The 20,120-nt window shown below is 41.1% G+C and overlaps 1 protein-coding gene across 1 annotated transcript in view; it reads right to left on the bottom strand.

Annotated features, from left to right (window-relative positions):
* Nucleotides 1–20,120, bottom strand: part of slit3 (slit homolog 3 (Drosophila)) — a 150,311-nt gene that overhangs the window by 125,363 nt on the left and 4,828 nt on the right. The window contains 3 exon segments of the mRNA XM_057348920.1: nt 10,863–10,934; nt 14,293–14,364; nt 16,304–16,375. Coding sequence (XP_057204903.1) covers nt 10,863–10,934; nt 14,293–14,364; nt 16,304–16,375 — 216 coding nt within the window.

The following is a 20,120-nucleotide window of genomic DNA, read 5'->3' as shown; positions in this document are numbered from 1 at the left end:
TCCGTCTCTGTTATTTTCATCTTAGAAAGCGATGAGGATTCTGTCGTGCCTGCAACACATGGCATAATGATCTACTTATGATTACAGACCCTCTCGGGGCACGTGGCTGTCACCCCATAGTGTGTCTCATGTTGTGTGCTTGCCAAGTGTGTAGGAAAGCAGTGAATCATATACATCCCTCAAGTGTTTTGACCATAAGAGGAAGAACGCTCTTTTGTTTTGTTTTGTTAGGCACAGATCTGGAGTGTGTTGAAGGTCACCAGGGAAAGCCGGGTTGGACAGCTCGCTCACTCGCACGCCTTTGGTGTTACGTCATAATAATTATTTGATAAAGCAAAGCCCTTGCACAGCCAAGACCTCGATAAAATATCGGTCTAAACACGTTAAAGGGAGAGTTCGTCCAAAAAAGAACATTCTTTCATCATATACTTATAATTTCAAAGCGAAATCACTTTCTTTCTTTAGCAGAACACAAAAGAAGACATTTTGAAGAATGTTGGGAACTAAACAACATTGTCCCCCATTGACTTCCATCATGGACAGAAAACCATTTGTCAAAATATCCGCTTTGGTGTTCCACAGAGGAAAGAGTCATTTATAGGTTTTTACCAACTCCCTCTATGGTGTTGATACAACATATAAGGAAAGATACAGTAAGGTACTGTGATGGTACTGGCAGATTCAACAGATCTGGCTATATTGAAATGTCTTAGACTAAACCAGCACCTGTTCAGCCACAAATAAACATTCCAGCTCATACACTCCCATTCAAAATCTTCATCCAACCCCTATCCAGAAACAACAAAAAGCATACCACACAAACACATACACTTATTGCAATCTAAGATGAACTCCTTCTGGGGCCCAGTTTATGTTGGCGTGCCGAGTAAAACACAACCATAATGTAACAATTCATCTCTGTAACAGCGTGTCTTTAGACATCAGATCTGGGAAATATGCAGAGTTCCCAACTATGTTGTATCTATAGCAATGAGACATGCATATTCATCCAGTGGCCTACAACTGTGCATTTTGGGCACGTAATGACCAACCACTTGGACTTCAAGTTCTTCCAAGTAATTCACAATTCTGTGGCCGGAATGACTAATGGAGGTTTGACTATCCGAACCCGCTTTCTGGAGTCGCACAGGAAGATAAAAGAGAAAAACAACAACGAGAAAGTTGAGGAGAGGAGTCTGTTTTCACTTAGGTCCCCAACGGCCCACAAACTTCCCATTGTTGCCTGGAGGAGGCTGGCTGCGAGCGTGGCTTCGGATCGTAAAAAGAAGCCGTAATTAGCTAAGTGACAATTGAGTCCGCAGTAAAAGCAGGGCAGCCCTGAAGTGAACCCGAACCGTTAGCTTTCGTTTGCTCTCATAAAGTGACCAGAACGTTTCGTTTAATGCGCACTTTCATTGTAAACTGGCTCCTGAACGTGTGCAAGCCGCGTGTCCCGTTCCGAGCGGCCGGGTCACTGAGTAACTCACCCATTTTGTCACTCAGCTTCCAACGGGTGCGACTGGTATGCCAACTATGCCAGTTTATGCCAGGTCAGGAATGTCAAGGTAAACACTGACATTGGGTCATTGGCTACAAGACGAGCTTCTATCCGAGGGTCAAGCACCGAAGCTGGGCTTGACTTACGGTTGATTCAGATGTTCTTGTAAACAAAGCGGCATGGCGTAAATGTGCTGTCTTGTCCGAATAGTTTTTTCCTGTATGTGAAGGGCCTGCTGGCAACAGAAGAAAACTAGTCGGGATGAGCGCCGCTGCTGTGTTTGTTTTCTTTTGCACTCAGACTTTTCAGAGATGCGCACTTTGTTACGAAAAACATTCTTTGGGATCATTTTCTGCTTTGTTCACACTCGCATAAACACCGCCAATACTTCCAGTAAGGTTGCTGGTTACAGGGTACCAAAAGGGTTCAACAGTTTAAGAACCCTGAGGAAACTTTAAACCTAAACAAAACCGTGACGTCTAATGTACACAATTACTCTAATGCCTCAAAACTACAGTTAAACGAATCCTGAAGCATTTAAAAGAGCAGTTCACCCAAAAATGAAACTTCTGTCATCAGAATTTAAGGTAGAAACTTTTAGTTTCACTGTAGAAAACTTTGAAGAATGTTGCTAACCAAAAAACATTGGACCCCATTGACTTCTATTGTATGGACACAAAACCAAAAGGTATATATTTTGAGAAATTTCTCAAAATATCTTCATTTTGTGTTCAACAGAAAAAGTCATATACAGGTTTTTTAACAACATGAGGGTGAATAAATGACATAATTTGTATTTTTGGGTGAACTATCCCTTTAAAGGGATACTTCAGCCAAGAAACAAAATGTCCCCATGTTTTACTCACCCTCAAGGTATCCTGACTGAATATGACTTTCTTCTTGAAGAATAATGCAGTCAGAGTTATAATAACATGTTTTGTTTTCTTCCAAGCGGTAGAATGGGAGTGAATGGGGGGCAAGTTTTTAAGGGATTTGCCCAGCAGAGGGATAACAGAAGTTAGACATTATCGTTAATAGCATTGTCAATATGGATATTTCTCTAAAACAAATGCATCGATTCTCTTCAGAAAACCTTTGTTAAGACCACAAAGCCGTGTCGAGCAGGTGTTTGATCGATGGATGCACTTTTTGGAGCTTCAAAAATGTGCCCCCCATTTAGTCCCATTCTACCGCTTGGTAGAAAATGATACGTGGTATTATAACTCCGACTGCATTATTCTTCCAGAAGAAAGTCATATTCAGTTAGGATGCCTTGAGGGTGAGTAAAACATGGGGAATTTTTGTTTCTTGGCTGAAATATCCCTTTAAGTTTGGGCTTTAAGTGTCAGGGTGATTTTAATGGAGCTGCAGTGAAGATAGAGAGGCCGGCTGTTTCATTTTTGACTACAGGAAGAGGCCAAAGGTTCATTTGGAGGCTGCGCTGCTAAAGAAGGAAAGTTAGATTGCCTGGTCACTGCACTGCATTCGTTCTTGCTCTTTAAAACATGTGCAAGCAGTTCTGCCCATTTAAATCCAATTACGATCTCAACCGGTCGTCATGGGAACCACCTGTGATAAACACCCCGGCACGTAATGGCCCCAAACTATTTCCCAAATTATAGGCGCCCTCAATCAACACGGCGAATTAGACCCTTTCTCCTCTCTCCTGCTTCTGTAGCGCGGGATACTGTATCTAAGAGCTCTTTCTCCTGAGACCAACTTGGCCGGGCAGTGTACAGATCCCTGTAAAGAACTCTCCATGCGTATATCACACATTTTGCATGTTAGCAATTACTGACACGCAGGTCATGTGTACTGAAATGAACCAACCAAAAATGCAATCGCTTTTCTTCTGCTAAACAAAATGCCTCAAATCAGAACGTGAAAGGACTTTTTGGACTCTCTGGCCTGCAGCTGGTAATTTTAGATCAGAATGAAACCCAATTCATTTTATCCATCAGGAATTAATTGAAATAAAGTGTGTGTGTGTGTGTGTGTGTGTGCGTGCGTGCGTGCGTGTGTGTGTGTGCGTGCGTGCGTGCGTGTGTGCGTGCGTGTGTGTTCCATACCAGAAAGTAGCTAGGTGGTTGGAGGCAAGAGGTTGAAAAATAAAAGGGCGTCACCCAAAAATAAAAATGTTATCATCGTGTACTGTATTTGCCCCCATACAGTACGTTGTTCAAAACCTGTATGACTTCTTTGTTTTGTGGAACACAAAGGAAGATATTTTGAGAAATACACTGAGGTTTTGTATCAAAAATGAGGTTTTGTATACAATGGAAGTCAATGGGGGCCAATGTTGTTTGGATACCCACATTCTTCAAAATATCTTCTTTTGTGTTCTGGAGAAAAAAAGTCATTCAGGTTTGGAAATGCCATGAGGGTGAGTCAATGCGTTTTTTTATTTTTGAGTGAACTACCTCTTTAATAATGTCAGAAAACAGATCATTATATTTTTAAGTCTGTTATTCTTGAAATAACAACAACAACGGCACAATTAGATAAAGAACAAATCTTAGGAAATCAATTGCTTTAATTGGTGACTTAAACCGATCTGAAAGTTTGATTTTCCAGGGCTTTTTAAATCAATTGCAATTAATTTTTAATCATTACATGCATCTCCCTCCAGGTTTTCACATCCCTCAGACATTTTATCAACATCATTTTCGTGGGGTAACGAGAAATCAATAGCAAAATAATGATCATAATTAAACCTGTCCCGAGCTGAATTGATCGGATAAGCAGTGTGGTAGGAAGAAATTAAGCAGTCAGGAAATCTTTAAACATTTCAACACCATTCTCCAAACCATGCGTGACTCCATGTAGATGTATCTTATCATAGTGTATTAAAAACATCTGGTATTGCTTTTTGAAAACTGCCAGATTTTTAGGTAAACTTTTATCAATCAGACTTTTGTAAAACAAAGTAAATCACTAGTTTAGTCTACATTACTCAGTGATCCATGATTCCTCTCTCTCTCTCCCTCTCTCACTGCTGGGTCTGTGGAGGACGTGTATATGTAAATGTAATAAATGTGTACTGCAGACCTCACAAGCTTGCTCAAGTGACACAATGCTGCGCTGCACCAACAGTATGAGATGTTAGCAGAATTCCCTCAGCACAACGCTCATAGCACTGCAGCTTTTGGAACACTGGGTGGCTCCGTGGGCCCCACACTACGCAGAAGATTTATTCTTCTTTCAGCCCTACACTATCTCTCTCATAAATACAGCAAACAGAGTTCCCACAGCCCACCATTTCTCTGAATTTAGTCAACCTGTCAACCGGATCTTTAGGAAACTTTCCCCTCCACCTGGTTTCCTGAATAAAAGCACAAATATTGTCCTGGGAGAGAATGTAATTCCAAAGCATGCTGTGAAAGAGGAAAATATACAACAAAACTGCAAGCCAAGAGTCTTCAGTAAAACTACAATCCTTTTTTCTTACCTATTACCTTCTGGAGTGAGAGAAATCTGACTGTGCATTTCACAACTGCAAACATGCCTCTTGCTTTTGCACAGATTGTTATTTTTAAAAAGTACAAGAAAACCAAACAAACATTGCTTTTTAACGCTTATTCCAGCGTGTTTATTTGCAATTTCTTGCCAACAATGTAAAACAGAGGCCTTAACTGTATCTAAATTTACCAGTTAAATGTTTCCCCTATCGTGCATATTTTCCTTTATTTGGATGCTAAATTACTAACACGTGTAATGGTAAATTTCAGTGCACACAACATACACCTCACGTCCAATAAAATATATAGCCAACATTTTAGATTTTGCCTTCAGCTGCAAACTACAGATTGTGGTGAAGCATAAGGCTGTAGTCTGATCCAGCACATCTGCATTTAGCTGCTCCATATTTCTGTTCAGTTTTTTCCCAAAAGTTCACAAAGTTTATTTCCTGGTAGCAATTTATAGTCCGTTTTCTATCCTACCCTGGAGCTGTATGCCTTTATTTGTGAAAAAGAATAATGGGCACGTTTCTGACCTTAAACAAACTTTAATTGTAACAGACATGTCGCAAGGTGTGTAAATGTTTCATAAACGGCTAACCTTTCATTTCACACTTTTCTTGACATTTTCTCTCTATATAGCAGACAAAGCAAAGCAACCAAAAACAGTGCAAACAGATTTTATTTACTGTTTTCTTCCTGTCAGCAAAAAGTGAAAGTGCTATGTTAGCAGTAACTTGGGCAGATGTCCACTTTGCTTTTGTTTGACCCACAAAAAACATCTGACAAGGTTAAGAAGCTACTGTCAATGCCATCTATATTAAACAACACAGAGGGTTATGGGAGGTCATTTCTAACAGTATAATTAATATTTCTCTGATGGATCTGTCTTTGGGGGTTACCTTATCCATATCTCACTACCTAACCCACTATCCAAACTATCCCATGATGCACATCAATCAGCTCACAACCCTGGGAAACCAGCACCATTCAAGACAAAAATGTTAAGTTGAGCTTTCTGTATATAGTTGGCTTTCTGTCAGGACTCCAAAGTCTTTGTAGCTTGTATTTATCTAAATATGTCTTTGGAGTAAATCACAAAGCTGTCTAGCTTTCTGAAACCGGCTGAGCACAGCCCTATTTTGGAAAACGCTTGGCTGGATTCTGAGGTTCATTTCTCTGAAAACAATCAGTAGGCCACTTTTGAAAACCCTGAGCCAGAGCTATATGGTTTACGTGCTTGAGGCATGTTGAATTATTAGCCAGTTATTGTTGGTAGAAGAAAAGCTGACATATAATGACACTGAGTATTATCCCTTAGTACTTGCTATCACCATTTATACAGCAGCACTGGAGCAACAACTGCTTGTTACTCTCACTATTGATCTTGCAACACCCCTTACACTAAGAATGTATTATGTAGATTGTCGTGTTTCTTAAGCTATAAACCTGAACAATACTTGGAGTTGTGTGGCTTGTTGAGAATAATTGTTTCTATAAGCATTTAGATTTACATTAGCAAACAAAAAATCAAAAGAAAACAACAAAATAAAACTCCAAAAACCAAAAAGACACCATCAGCGGAAACAGACGCCTAATCAGGTTAAAGCAACACTTTGTAGTTTTTCGACCTAAAAATATTGCCTCTAAAATGATGTCAGTAGTAGAACAACTCTTAACGGGACGAATTCTACTCCCGTTGCTACCTGAGCAGCCTCATAGCGGCTACTATAACACACTGTAAGTTCTGTGTTGGGGTCGGTACACAGAGCCCCGCCCATCTCCTGCCTGCGGAAGAGTTTCCAAACGACGTTTCTGCATTCGCCAATTCCATCAGCTTAGTATACAAATTCACGTGTATTGCTCTGCCCAAGCGGAAGCTTATAGTGTCATGTTAACAACATAAACAAATGTTACTGCGCATGCGCACTTTTGTTACCCCCAACTTAACTTCCGGTACACATTCACAAACAATAGAGTGCCTGTAGATTATTTCTGAATCTAATAACAATCAAAAGAAACCGAGAAGAACCGTTACTTGGCTATTATTTCGAATTTAGACTGCGATACTCAAAGCTTACCCGCGAGATGTCAATGTAACATACGGTTTCTTTAAATGCGTCCAAACTACAGGACCCATTCAACAAATTGTTTATTTAATAAAATGAACATACAACAATATTCAACACATTGTTTATTTAATATAATTAGTATACAGTAAAATAATAATACACATTGATATTAACATAAAACAAATAAAATATAAATAGTTATATAAATTAATACAGACACTAGCTAAACACAAACCGGAAGTTAACTGGGGTAAGGCACGCATGTCCGATGAAACGGTCTATACAGCGACATTATTTACAACACTGGTAACAGACAACTGCGCTTCTAAACCACATGGGAACCATGAGCGAAAGTTCTATATTGTTGCATTAATGTATACTTTAAATGCGTTTACACCTCCCATTATTGCCATTTACCGTTTTTCGCAAATAACAAAAACCATCTAAAGTAAGCATAAAAACTTTTTTGCGAATAAAGGGATTTTTTCGTAACTTGAGGCGAACTGTAAAATGCGCATGAAACCAAGTTGATGTAAACAAGGCTAACTCATTTGACCTGGCCTATAGCAACTGCTTAGCAACAATGCAAAACACCCTAGCAACCACCTACTGTAGCAATGCCTTAGTAAACAACAAAAACAGCAATTATTAACACATTTAAAACCACTCACACAACCTCAAATTTTGCATGTGAATGAAATTGTAAAAGTCTATGTTTTGTATCTTTTTTATGGGCTACGATACTAAAAGACATTCAAAGGGTACTGCTGAGGTAATAAATTATCAGCCAATCATATAACTGTGCTGCCAGAAGCCATTACACAGCTTTAAAATATCAGTATACTCTGTAAAAACAAAAATGGTTTTGAAACATTCTGGAATGCATTACGGGGAGCTCATTAAGCGATCCGATGAGCCGGATGGCTTGAGAGAGCTTGCAGACTTCTGGAGTCATGTTTGAGACCCAGACTGAAGTAGAGAGATGGTTTGTGTTTGCAAGGCTGAGAGGGCCAGACCCCCCGACTCTCTGTTACGCTGAACTTTACCACTCCAGGCCAACAGGAGCGAAGCAGAGCACGAGGAGAGAGAACCCGGTGTGTGAGAGAGCGATTTGTTTCTTCTCGATAAAAGAAAACTATCGCTGGAAAAGGAAAACTTGGGAGAAACAAAGACCTCCTTCGTGATGCAAACACTAGGGAAACAAACTGGTGTTCTCAGAGGGACCTTGAAGCCGGAATCGGGAAAGTTGGGGTCCATTCAAGCTGTGAGCATATGAGAGGCCGTGACTGCTGTTTAACGGTCATTTCATGCCGGCTAACTGCTTCGATTCTGCTGGGAAAATTGCGCAGGGAAGATTAAAGAGGGAAAGCTTGAAATTGGCCGAGGGGAAGGAGACATAAGACAAGATGATGCATTCTGCTTCCCTATTCCTCTTAATGCACCAATCACATGCAACCTGAGCTTGGGGTAATGGCAGGGAGTGGTCGGGTCTCATGGGTATCACTGACCAAAATATCCTTCATTCCTCTGCACAGGAACTGAAGTTAATACAGGGACCCATTTAGCTGCACTATTAATAAAAAGAAACAGGCATAATCATGACCACCTTCTAATTCTTCATTCACGTTTCACTATCCCTCAAGTTTAGATAGCTATAGAAAGACATACTGTACTTCTTTTACAGAACAGGAAAAGGGAGGGCAAACTTAAAGATTATGTACGCTTGCATTTACTGTATGTGAGGTACATTTCTGAACCCACACAGTGAACTGTAACCGCAGTATTTCCAGACTACATAGAGCGCCGACCACAGACAGCCTCCGCACACGTCTCCCCAATGGCCCGCAGACCTGTTTGGATGTCTCCAGCTCCATCTGACAACGCCACGCTCGGCTACCATCCTCTCTCTTTCCTTCATTATTCATCCGCGACGCCCTCTGCTCCCATTTCATTGCGCTCTGTCTTACTCAGCGTTAAAATGTGCTTTTTACCTTTCCCTGACCCCTGTCAGTGTTTCCAGGTCTGCTGGCCATGTTCGGTCCCCGCCGAACGCTTTGCCGTGTGTGACACGGTCGGCTGGCGCTCTCCGACCGGCTTGAGGTTTTTAATGGGGAGGTTACGGGCGAGACCGTTCATATCGCGCTAATGTCAACAAGCGTAACGAACCCTGACAAGGCCAAGTTACAAGCGTTGCTATAAACCACTCCCGCTCTGAACAGACTTCATTACTGGTAGTAGGATTAAGAGGAGAGGACACAAATAATTTGAGAGATGACGACGGTGTGGTTTACTGTAACTGTCAAATATCCAGTGAGAATATGCGACTGTATATGTGTGGTTTCAAAGCATTCTTAATGGGGCTGAGCGACAGACTTGCATGGATGATTGTGGGATTGACAGCGGACTGGAGCAAGTGCTTTCTAAAGTTAAGAAACGCGTTTTTTGCACATTTTTAATTGTGATGAGGGCACTAAGTGTGCATTAAAGAGAAAGTTTCCCCCCAAATAAAAATTCTTCATCGTTTTAAACCTATATAACTTTCTTTCTTCTGCAGAACACAGAAGAAGATATTTTGATGAACATTGGTATCCAAAACCCTTAGCCTCTACTGACTTCCATTGTAGGGAGGCATTTCTCAAAATCTCCTCTTTTGTGTTCCACGAAAAATGCCATATACAGGTTTTGAACAATATGAGGGTGAATAAATGACAGAATTGTATTTTTGGGTGAACTATCCACTTAACTCGACACCGTATACACACAGACATTCTGAACTAAATGAGCCTTTTTCTAACTTCAATATACATTATAAGGACTTTCTTGACCCAACAAGAGTCACCCTACACCATTTTGAAGACAACCACACTGCTATACATTTTACAGACGATTTTGGCAGTATCGAGCAGATTTTTCCACGCCACTGGACACATACCCTTGAAGTCCGCTCTGTGACTGCTATAAAAGAGAATCTTATTTCTGTAAACAAAGTGCCGATCTCTGTGATCAGCCATGTGTCGTGTATCAGCTCACACCAACTGTTGCGGTTTGTGAATGAAGAGAAAACACAATTGTTTCCGTGTAATATTTCAAACAGCTAAGTTTGAAATGCAGACATCAAGGCTAGCCGATCTATTCCTTGCAGCCTCATGGAAACGTTCAGAAACACAAAGCAGCTCACCAAACTAAACTATGTCTTAATGGAGATAGATCAAACCTGTATGACTTTCTTTCTTCTGCAGAACACAAAATATATTTTGAAGAACGGTAACTAAACAACATCCATTGACTTCCATTGTATGGAGACATTTTTCTAAATATCTTCTTTTGTGTTCCACAGAAAAAAAGTCACTTTTTGAATGACATGAGCGTGAATAAATGATGTCAGATTTGTTTCTTTTCACCTTACTGACTCACTGTTGAGCATGTTACTTTCATCAACAACTGTAAATAAAACCTTCCCAGACTACCAAGCCAAACTCTCAGCTTGTTCCCCGATTCAAAGCAGACTAGGAAAATACTTCAAGAACGCAGTTTGTCCAAAGAAAACATCCCTCCAGTACACCTTCACCTCTCCATTAGTAGCACAGAGCGAAAGTGTGTCACATTAAGCTTGGCCCAGACCCTCGGACTGTTTTAAAGAATCACATCTGGAGGGGCTGGAGAAATAACACAGAAAATATCCTTTTGCACTGACAGCGTGCTCTTAAAACACTGTTTGGGAAAGTCAAATATTTAAGCAAGGTCTTTTCCAGTACAATGATCAAAATTAAAACAGTGGGAAGTTTGACCGCAAGCTTTTCCAGGCACAGATATCAAAGGGAAGTGGTGACTTACAGCCGGCCCAGCTTGGGTGTGGATTGGAACAGCAGCTCCGGCAGGACCTGCAGCCGGTTCCGGTTGATGCGGCTGTGAGGGAGAAAGGACAGACAAAGGGCGGGAGTTAGTGTGGTCAAAACAACTACAGCCAGGAGGAAAGAAATCTGAGACGGACATAAAAAGTCGAGGGAAGCACCATGAGATTGACCTTAAGAGAACACAGATCAATGGGAATGAATTTGTGTGTGTGTGTGTGTGTGTGTGTGTGTGTGTGTGTGTGTGTGTGTGTGTGTGTGTGTGTGTGTGTGTGTGTGTGTGTGTGTGTGTGTGTGTGTGTGTGCGTGTGTGTGTGTGTGTGAGTGTGCGTGTGTGTGTGTGACTCCATGTGGGTGGTTAAATTCGAGTATCCACAGTGGAAAGAGAGCGAAAACCAACAGAGGTAAACAAAGATGGAAAGCCTCTTTGACTTGTACATCGACAGAGTGTCTGAACTGGCACGGAGTACCTAGATGGATGAGACGACAAGATGAATGCAAACGACACGCCGACCCATCTGTCTTTCTGATTAAAGGAATAAGGTGAGTCAGCGTTGCCATCGGGATCAGCGGCGTCAAGATTGGCCAATAGCTACATTCTAGGGTCAAAGGTCACAGCTGTGCCAGCCTGATGGGAAATGTGTGTACTTCCTCTGAAGATGGCCTATGTTATCTCCAGGAGTGCTCTTTAAAGGCTATTGTCACTCATATGAGCCTGGCCAGGCGGACGGTGGGCTTTTGTAGGATGACCCTTATCATGGGAGTATTTTAATGATAGGATGCAGGGTCATAGAGCTAAGCAAAGGTATGTGGAGGAGGAACATTACTATCACCATCTCTCATGACTTATGACTTTACTCATAGACCTTTTTTAAAGAGAGAGAGTTTTTGCTTTGTCTAAAATAGGATTACATCAATACACTGTAAAAAAAATAATTTTACTGAATTTTACAGATTTTACGGTATATTTCTGGCACCCCAGCTGTTTGTTTTTTTAGAGGATTTTTTTATAGTTAATTTTCGAAATACGGTCAAAAACGGTCAAATTACAGAAATATAATTCCTGTAATTTTACAGGAAAAAAACTGTCATTTTTTACAGTGCATCTCAATTGTTTCCCCACAGATTAAATGGAAAGCAAATTGTCTTTCGTATGATTTTTCCCCAGAAGGTCTTTTATGCATTTCTTCTAGTGCTCTCAAAATTTGAAGACACCAAAATCTACAATAACAAGTCACAGAGTTTAATACAAACTGAAACAGCTGCCATCAATTTTTTCCCAATTTTCAATTTTTCCAATTCATTGTTGAAGTTATTGTGTTAAAGTTCCATGTCTTTTCATTTTTCCAAAGGAAATTTAAGAGAAACATCTGAGTCAAAGTTTACACTTAATGCTTGTATGGTGTTCATTGCTTTGTTACACAGCCAATGTTTGCCGGTCTACGGGCCCACTGCATTATTTGCGTAATAAAGCAATACAGCCATAAAAATTGTAAAAACACTTAACAGATGTCTACTTCATTCCAATTACAAGCAACATAAAGTTCATATTTTTATATTTTTTTGGTATTGATTTACGTCTGTTAAATCAAATGTATAACATAAAGGTAGCTCTTTAACTGTACGTCATTTTGGATAAAAGTGTCTAGTAAACTAATACATTTAAAAGTAAAAATGGACTTTAAATAAAAAATCTATGTCTTGGGTGAGAAACATGTTCATCTTGAATAAATATAAATAAATGAGGTTAAAAACCATAAATCGCATAATTTTTTGTAAACACTGAAAACGTGTCCCACAGACCCGAACACCACACAACGGAATTAAGTATTTAATTATGAAAAAGCAGAAACATCTGAGCAATAAATTTGTGACCCTGATAAACACATAACCAGAAGCATCGATTCGACTCTTGTAAACGCACTACACAAATCTGTCCACGTGCTTTGATCTCATGGTTTGAGGGGGTGTTCCCTTTAAACTCGACCCTTGTTGAACCGTGGTTTATAAACTAGGCGCTTCTAACGTGTAGCATGAAAACCTCAAGTTCCTTCTGTTGCCACATTAATTCTACAGCACTTTGCTCCCAAAGTGGGGTCAGACAAGCTACTTATGTTTATATGTCTGCTGGGTCACAATAACATCAAGTAAAAAAGTCGCACTGGGGTGTCGGACTGAGGGAATGTGCGATGACGCCCTGGACGTCTCACTGGTGAGACTGGGTTATTAAGGTGGACATTGTGAAATTCCAAATACGAGTGACACAATGCAACCCACAAACACGCGATGGAGACAGACCCTTCATTGGACGCAAACAAACTGACAAACATTGTTTCTCGACATCACGGCTGCTTATTCTAACGTTGTTCTTCACCAGCACGTGGCAGCAGCTTCCAATACATTTGGTAAAACGCTAACAGAACCGTGTAAACATTTACAAAGAATGAAGCACGCTGAGACAGTCACATTTAAACAAACTCAGGGATGCTTACCGCAGTCCAGACGTTCTTTGACCTTGTCCAACTGCAGTAATAGCTTTCATGTTTGGTCTGACCCAATGGTCAATTTCACCGGGAAGTGTGAAGATTCTCACCAGGAAAGAGCAAATGGCTGCTTCCCAGATGTTGGAGGGCAAACGTAGGTACGGATGTAAATCCACAGGACTTGAAATGCAAGTTAAGATTAAAAACTTGAACGTTATGGAGGTCACAATAAAACCTATAAGGTTTTTGGCTTTGTGAGTGGCTTTTAGATCGAAACTGACAGGGTCAATAGGGTACTCAATAACTGCAACATATTTATTGATCAGATGTTTCATTTTTTATTTTATGCATATTTTATGCAAGTTGTGTCAGATTAATGTCCATAATAAAGCATAAATCATTTATCTTTAGAGAATTTAATGAGAAATCTGCCCATAAGCATACAGAAAATGTGACTTTTGACTGCAGACTTTGAGAAACTGTTGAGATCACAGCAGAATTTTAGAAGCATGAGACTCGAGTTGCACTTCATTTAACATAACTGATGTCTAGAAAAAACAAAAAAGATATTAAAGGGTAATTTACCCAAAAATGAAAATTCATCATTCATACTTTCATTCCAAATCTGTATCACTTTCTTCTGCAGAACACAATTTATTTTGAAGAATGATGGCAACTGAACAACATTGGCCCTCATTGACTTCCAATGTATAGACACAAAAAAATTCTCAAAATACCTTCTTTTGTGTTCCACAGAAGAAAGAGTCATATACTGGTTTTGAACGACAAAAGGGTAAAGAATTCATTTCAGAATTTTGATTTTTGTGTGAACTGTGCCTTTAAATATTTTCCCATTGATCCAGTCTTCATCTTAGTTACTTTGAAACAACTGTTTGGACGATCATTGCTTCGGTCTCTCCAGATACTTACATTCGTTCAAGCTGTTTGAGATCCTGAAACGCTCCTCTCTCGATCACACTGATCTGATTGTTCTCCAGATGCCTGCGGGGGAACAAGAACAACTTCATTATCCAATCAGCTCCAGCGATTCAACTTTAACTCGCCCTGACGGACTGAGCTGACAGCTGAAAGAGAAGCAGAAAACCTTAGCACGACTTCACTTTGTCACAACAGCAAATGATAAGCAAAAGACTTTCCTCGTGAAAACCAAAGCAGATTTCCTTCTGATTTTATGAATTGTGCGGTTGCCTCTAAAGACCCCGCTTCCAACGTGCCTGCGACATTCTGGAAGGCTTTCTCTTCTCAAGACTTTGTCATAATTCAGGGCCCTTAAAAATTTCCAGATGCATTACAAAGACGGCACATCTCCGTGGCTATTTCTTGTTTAGATTTGAGTCTCTTTGAATTAGGTTCGACGTTCAGCGACGTGCATTGGACGCACACGTGTCGGCCACTAACCGCCACTCGGCACCGGATAACACAAGCGCGCCCCTAAAAAAGATGTGATCTCTGACCAAAAAAACACAACCAGTGCCTTTAAAAAAAGGAATTCTGCTTTGGCAGTCCCACAGGAGTTCTGAACGACCTCTTTAAAGCAAATGTTTAGACGTGCAGCTGTTTTAACAGTCATTAATCCATGTTTTTGTCATATTATTTTGTCAGGACGAGATGAGACACTTGGCTCCGTTCGGCTAGGCCCTGCACAACGCTTATTTTATGAATACCGCAGCTTTCAGAAACGATCCAACCCAGGCGAGGCCAAAAGCGCAAGCGACCGTTGTTCCGAGCGGTCGAGCCCAAATTGATTCGTTCGCAATAATTGCGTTCTTCGCTGATAACAAACGTATCGTGTAGCTCGCGCCTCACATAAATCTTGAGTCTGAGTAACTATCTGGCTCATTCATACAAATGGGGGATCAACCCCGGCGTGGTTTATGTATTCGCATTACAAGTAATCCCATTCAATCCCAACCAGATGGGTTTTGGTGTGCGCCGAGGAATCATAACAGTTCTTTTTCAGCATTTTTCAACATCTCTGTTCTTTGTCCCTGTCTTTATTGAAATGTTTTTCAGAGAAACATATGGGACACAGACAAACACCTTTGCCTTCACACGGGCTGACGGGGAGAGCCAAAGACCTCTCTATTGAAGGGGTGAAGCAACACACATGTAACAGTTTTTGTTATTCTTGCCTTAAGCACCAACTAAGTGCTGGTTTACAGGCAGGTCCCAGGTGGCACTTCCCTCGGTGAGAAAGATCTACGTCCTTGGGTGAAGCCCATCCGTGGGAGAGTGCAGAGGTGCGATTGGAGGCTTGTTCGGCGAGCCAGACGAATGGAATGGAGATAAGGGGCGCAGAGACGGTTAGCGGGCGGCGGCTGGTTTTGGTGCACGCCGTGGTTGTTAATCACAAACCATATTAAACTGCCTCGGCACTGCCCGCCAGCCATCCACTACTCACAACTGCTCTCTTGGGCGTTTTTTTTTGTCAGTTTCTTTCTTGTTTATTTTTATCTACCGGCCTCTCTCTTTACGAGCTCGCGTTCAGGAAGAAAACAGCATAGAGAAATACATGATTACAGTCATTAAGCTGCTATAGCACACTTTCTCTAGAACACACCACGGCCCCGCCGGATCACGGCTGACCCGGACCTCTTCTGGAGCAAGCCACCTGTCATCTGTTTAGTTTAAAGGTTCGGTTATGCAGTTTGGTTTGGAAAATATAGTTATTCTTCAAACTTGAGAACGAGTTAAAAGATTGACTAAGCCCAAGCCGATGACTTCATGCAAAGTCAAAAGTTCACGTTCAACGTGTCCGATTTACTCAGCTTTAATGTCGGTTTGTTTTATTATGATTTGCGGCTTTCAGCGTCGAACCCTTTGATGGCTTTGACTGTACAGACAACAGGGAAGAGGAGGGGCGACTGCAAGGTAAAGATGGATTAACTACAAAAGTTCAAGTTAGAGGAGGACGTCTTACAGCACACGCAGGTTCTTGAGGCCGGAGAAGTCCACCTTGGTGATCCGGGTGATGTTATTCCTGTCCAGATCCCTGAAAGGGGGAGACCCAAAAAAGAAAGTTAGACTTTTTCTTTTAACTTATCCTTTCAAACATCATACGCAAACAAAGAGTTTGATTACGGAGGCTCGCTGGACCTGCACCAACGGCCTCACCAGATACCTGCAGGACAACAGTGTTTAAAGCTGGCATCTGCCAGGGAGTATTAATGCCATGCTGAGGAAAACCAAATCTGAAACTTCGGCTCTTCGTTCGCCTCATATTCACCAAGCTGGAGACTTCCTTTCAGCAAGCTGCCTTGACTCTAAACGTTCCCATATACACACACACACACACACACACACAAACACGCATGCGGTTCAGGGTCACGTAGGCGTGCACCTGCCCGTTTCTGTCTGTTGTACAATAACTGTATACAATACAATTCTTTTCTTTTGATTTGTTTATCTGGGTCTGTTTCTTCTTCTCTATACAAAACTAGGCCCGCTAAATGCTGAAAAATTTCAAAGTGGCATGTTTGTCTGATATTGTGTTCTGTATGTAAGCAAAGCGAATGAGAAGATGAGAATAGACTGCTCGAGGATGACAGATTGCATGGAAACATTTCTGTTTGGAAAACGTCCCTCCTTGCATCAGAATAAATACATATTGCCAAAGTATTTTTCCACTCGACTCGATACCTTACGCTTTTCCCAGGCATGCCCATCTATGTGAATTGACGTTCTCTGTGGACGCTGTTTACTGGAGAGTCGCCACACTGAAGAAATTACGGCTGAGGAATGTATAGTGACGTGTAATGGCACAGACGCACTTACGTACTAATGTTGGCCCGTCTCAGTGTGTTTCTCATAATATACATAAACATTTATAAATCTGATTTAAAGGCATATTGGATTTCAAAAGATTTCCCCAGAACCACAAAACGCACATCAAGCGGACTAATATGAGCCATATAGGAAACATATTGGAGGGGACAAAGCGATTTGCAGATGCTGGCTTCTAACATTATCCTCTTCTGCACTTTATCCGTTGGTTATGTTTCAAATTCCTGTGAGTTTTAAACAATGTAGAAAGATTTAACACACAAATAATTCCTAATATAAGTCAGTACTCTTGTCTCCTGATATTGAAACATGTTTAAATAACCATTTATAGTCAAATGCATAAGAAATTAAAAATATGTTTTCTGAATTTCTGTTGAGGTCTATTTCTTTTTTAAAGCATACATCTAACAAATTATAGTCAATTTGATGCCTAAAATGAAAAAAAAGTGGAATGTTTAAAGAAAAAATAAGGTTCATGTAAAATGATGTTATTTCATACATTTTGCAAGAACATTTATCATTTTTTAAAGATTGTGTTTTGCTTTATAAGTACATTTATCTTGTTTCTTACAGATTATCCTGGAATATAATATACTTTTACAGACAAAACGAGTCAAAAATATCTGTTGTATATATAAAAATATATATGTTTTGACTCACAGCCCTTAATCTAGTCTCAAAAACAAACATCTTTCACACAACTTTTTTACTCCATTCCCACAAAATCTCTCTCTCTCTCTCTGCACATCACTATTTCTCCTTTTCTGTTTCCCACTCTAATCTCCCAGTAACTCGCTCTCCCTCCTTTTCTCATCTCATATCCTCTCACCTGCTTGCAACTTAATCCCACTAAGAACACTTCACGTATCCCCTGGTGTCTTTCCCTCTCCTCAATCCACACATCTTTCCCCCCGTCACTTATTTACAATATGTGTAAACTGCCTGGGGAGCAAACTAAGACGAACTCAATCAAATCTCCGGTCACCCTGACAAGGTGGAGTTCACAGATACGGCAGCCCCCTACTGGCTATTGTTTGCTTTAATTTGTTGAGAGGATAAGGTAGCCATTCAAACGGCAGGTGCTCCGCGCTAACAATGCAGCCCCTCGGGGGTCCGCCCGCCCTCGCATGGCGTCAGACCACTCTACCCGACTCATCCGGGTCATAAACCTGCAGACCCCTCCGCCAATGTGCTTTGCTTCTAACAGGAGCACTTCAGGACGACACCAGACAAAGAGAAGAATCTGTGCAATTTGCCTGGGGGATATTTTGACTGTGTCGCAAACCGAGACACGACAGGCGTCCGGGGTGCCCTTAACTCACAAAGCCCCAAAAGTCGCATTTTCGTTCCCTGTATGATTTTCTGCGCCACAATGCGTTTCCTGTCATAATCTTCTGTTATTTTCCTCGAAGCCACGCTTTGGTCCACAAAGGCTGATAGGTATGCTCCATTTCCTTTTGAAAACCTTACTTGGAATCTGAAATGAGCTTCTTCCTCTTGGACCTTTGGTTTGGTCCGCTTTGATGGGTGTTTATTGGAATATGTTAACAATTTGAACGATATCCATGTGTTCATTTCCTCTGATAATACAAGCATCTCATCTCCGTACATTGAATAATTACTAAACGCCTCGCAGATATCAAAGCACAACATTAGATTATATCTGCCCTTCACATTTGCAATACACAAGTTGGCTGTCATAACTGTCAGCAGCAGAGTGCTGTAATTTCTGCCACCAATTATCACATCATTACGTGGCTGTATTAATGATCCATTTCTGCTTCAAAGACGTAATTCAACATGGCAAGGCAATGTCGCTTAACACACTTATCAGATGCTAAAGCCTACACACAGATAAGGACATTTTATCTTATCGGGTTGTGTTGTGTGTTTCAAGTGAAAACCGTGCCCACTTTCCCATAACAGAGTCGTTCATTTTCCCAGCTCCTCTGGACATTTTGTGCCGGAACGCTTGTTCGTTTGCACTTGTGTGAGATGAAATAAGGGGGGGATATTATTGTTCACTTGGGTCTTTCATTTCCCATGAGCCATGGAGCCAGCGGCCATGTGGTTACCACACATCTCTACTGGACACATGCAGTCCTGTCCCAGAATTCCCCGCCGCACTAATACCACGTCGAAAGCTTTTAACAATTCCACATCCCTGATTCTTTGATGTACAACATAACTGAAACTGTCACAGAGTCCTCCACACTTTTTGTCTTTTGCCAGCTGACCCGGCTATACTGTACAGTTTGGGGGGTTTGTAATGAAATGTTAGCCACAAAAATGTAATTTCTTACTCTTGATTACCTGGCACAGCTTAAATTTTGCTAGTGATGATTGCGTATTGTCTCTGGTCAATGGCATTTGCGATAAACCCTGAAAATCACTCAGTATGACTGTAGGATTGATTGGATTTTGGGGTTGGATTGGTTTTGCATCGGGGATAAAGGCCAACTCATCAACAGAGCCTCAAGAACGACGGAGACGGTGAAAATGAAAAGGCCAGCACATCTTTACGCTCCTCTCTTTTGTGTATGAGCAACGCTGGCAGTTTCCATCTCGGGTGAGTTTCATTTAGTAAATATTTTCATTACGGCTATGTCTGGATGCATTCTCGGCTGAAGGACTTTCACTTCACGCTAAGCAGAGCAGACAAAAATGAATTATTTCACATTTCTTTCGTTTGAGTGTTTACTCTGTCGACTGTTTGTCTTCAAGCCCAGACAACTAATAGTGCAGACAGCCTGGTGTTCCTGCACACTATATGACTTCTTAAATTACAAGAGCAACGCTTGGCTGAGAGGTGACAGGGGCAGTTTCAACACTTCGGTGTGAAAGTCAATATGACAGTCAGGCTACAAAAGACTCATCAATTACAAATCTCATCTTGGACTTCAGGGGTAGCAAAGAAAAGCCCCCACCCCGCCACCAAACCTTGAAACCAGACG

The sequence above is a fragment of the Triplophysa rosa genome, linkage group LG13 (assembly GCF_024868665.1).
Source record: "Triplophysa rosa linkage group LG13, Trosa_1v2, whole genome shotgun sequence".
NCBI lineage: Eukaryota > Metazoa > Chordata > Actinopteri > Cypriniformes > Nemacheilidae > Triplophysa > Triplophysa rosa.
Note: the sequence above shows the minus strand (reverse complement) of the source record. Positions and strands in the feature narration are given on the sequence as shown.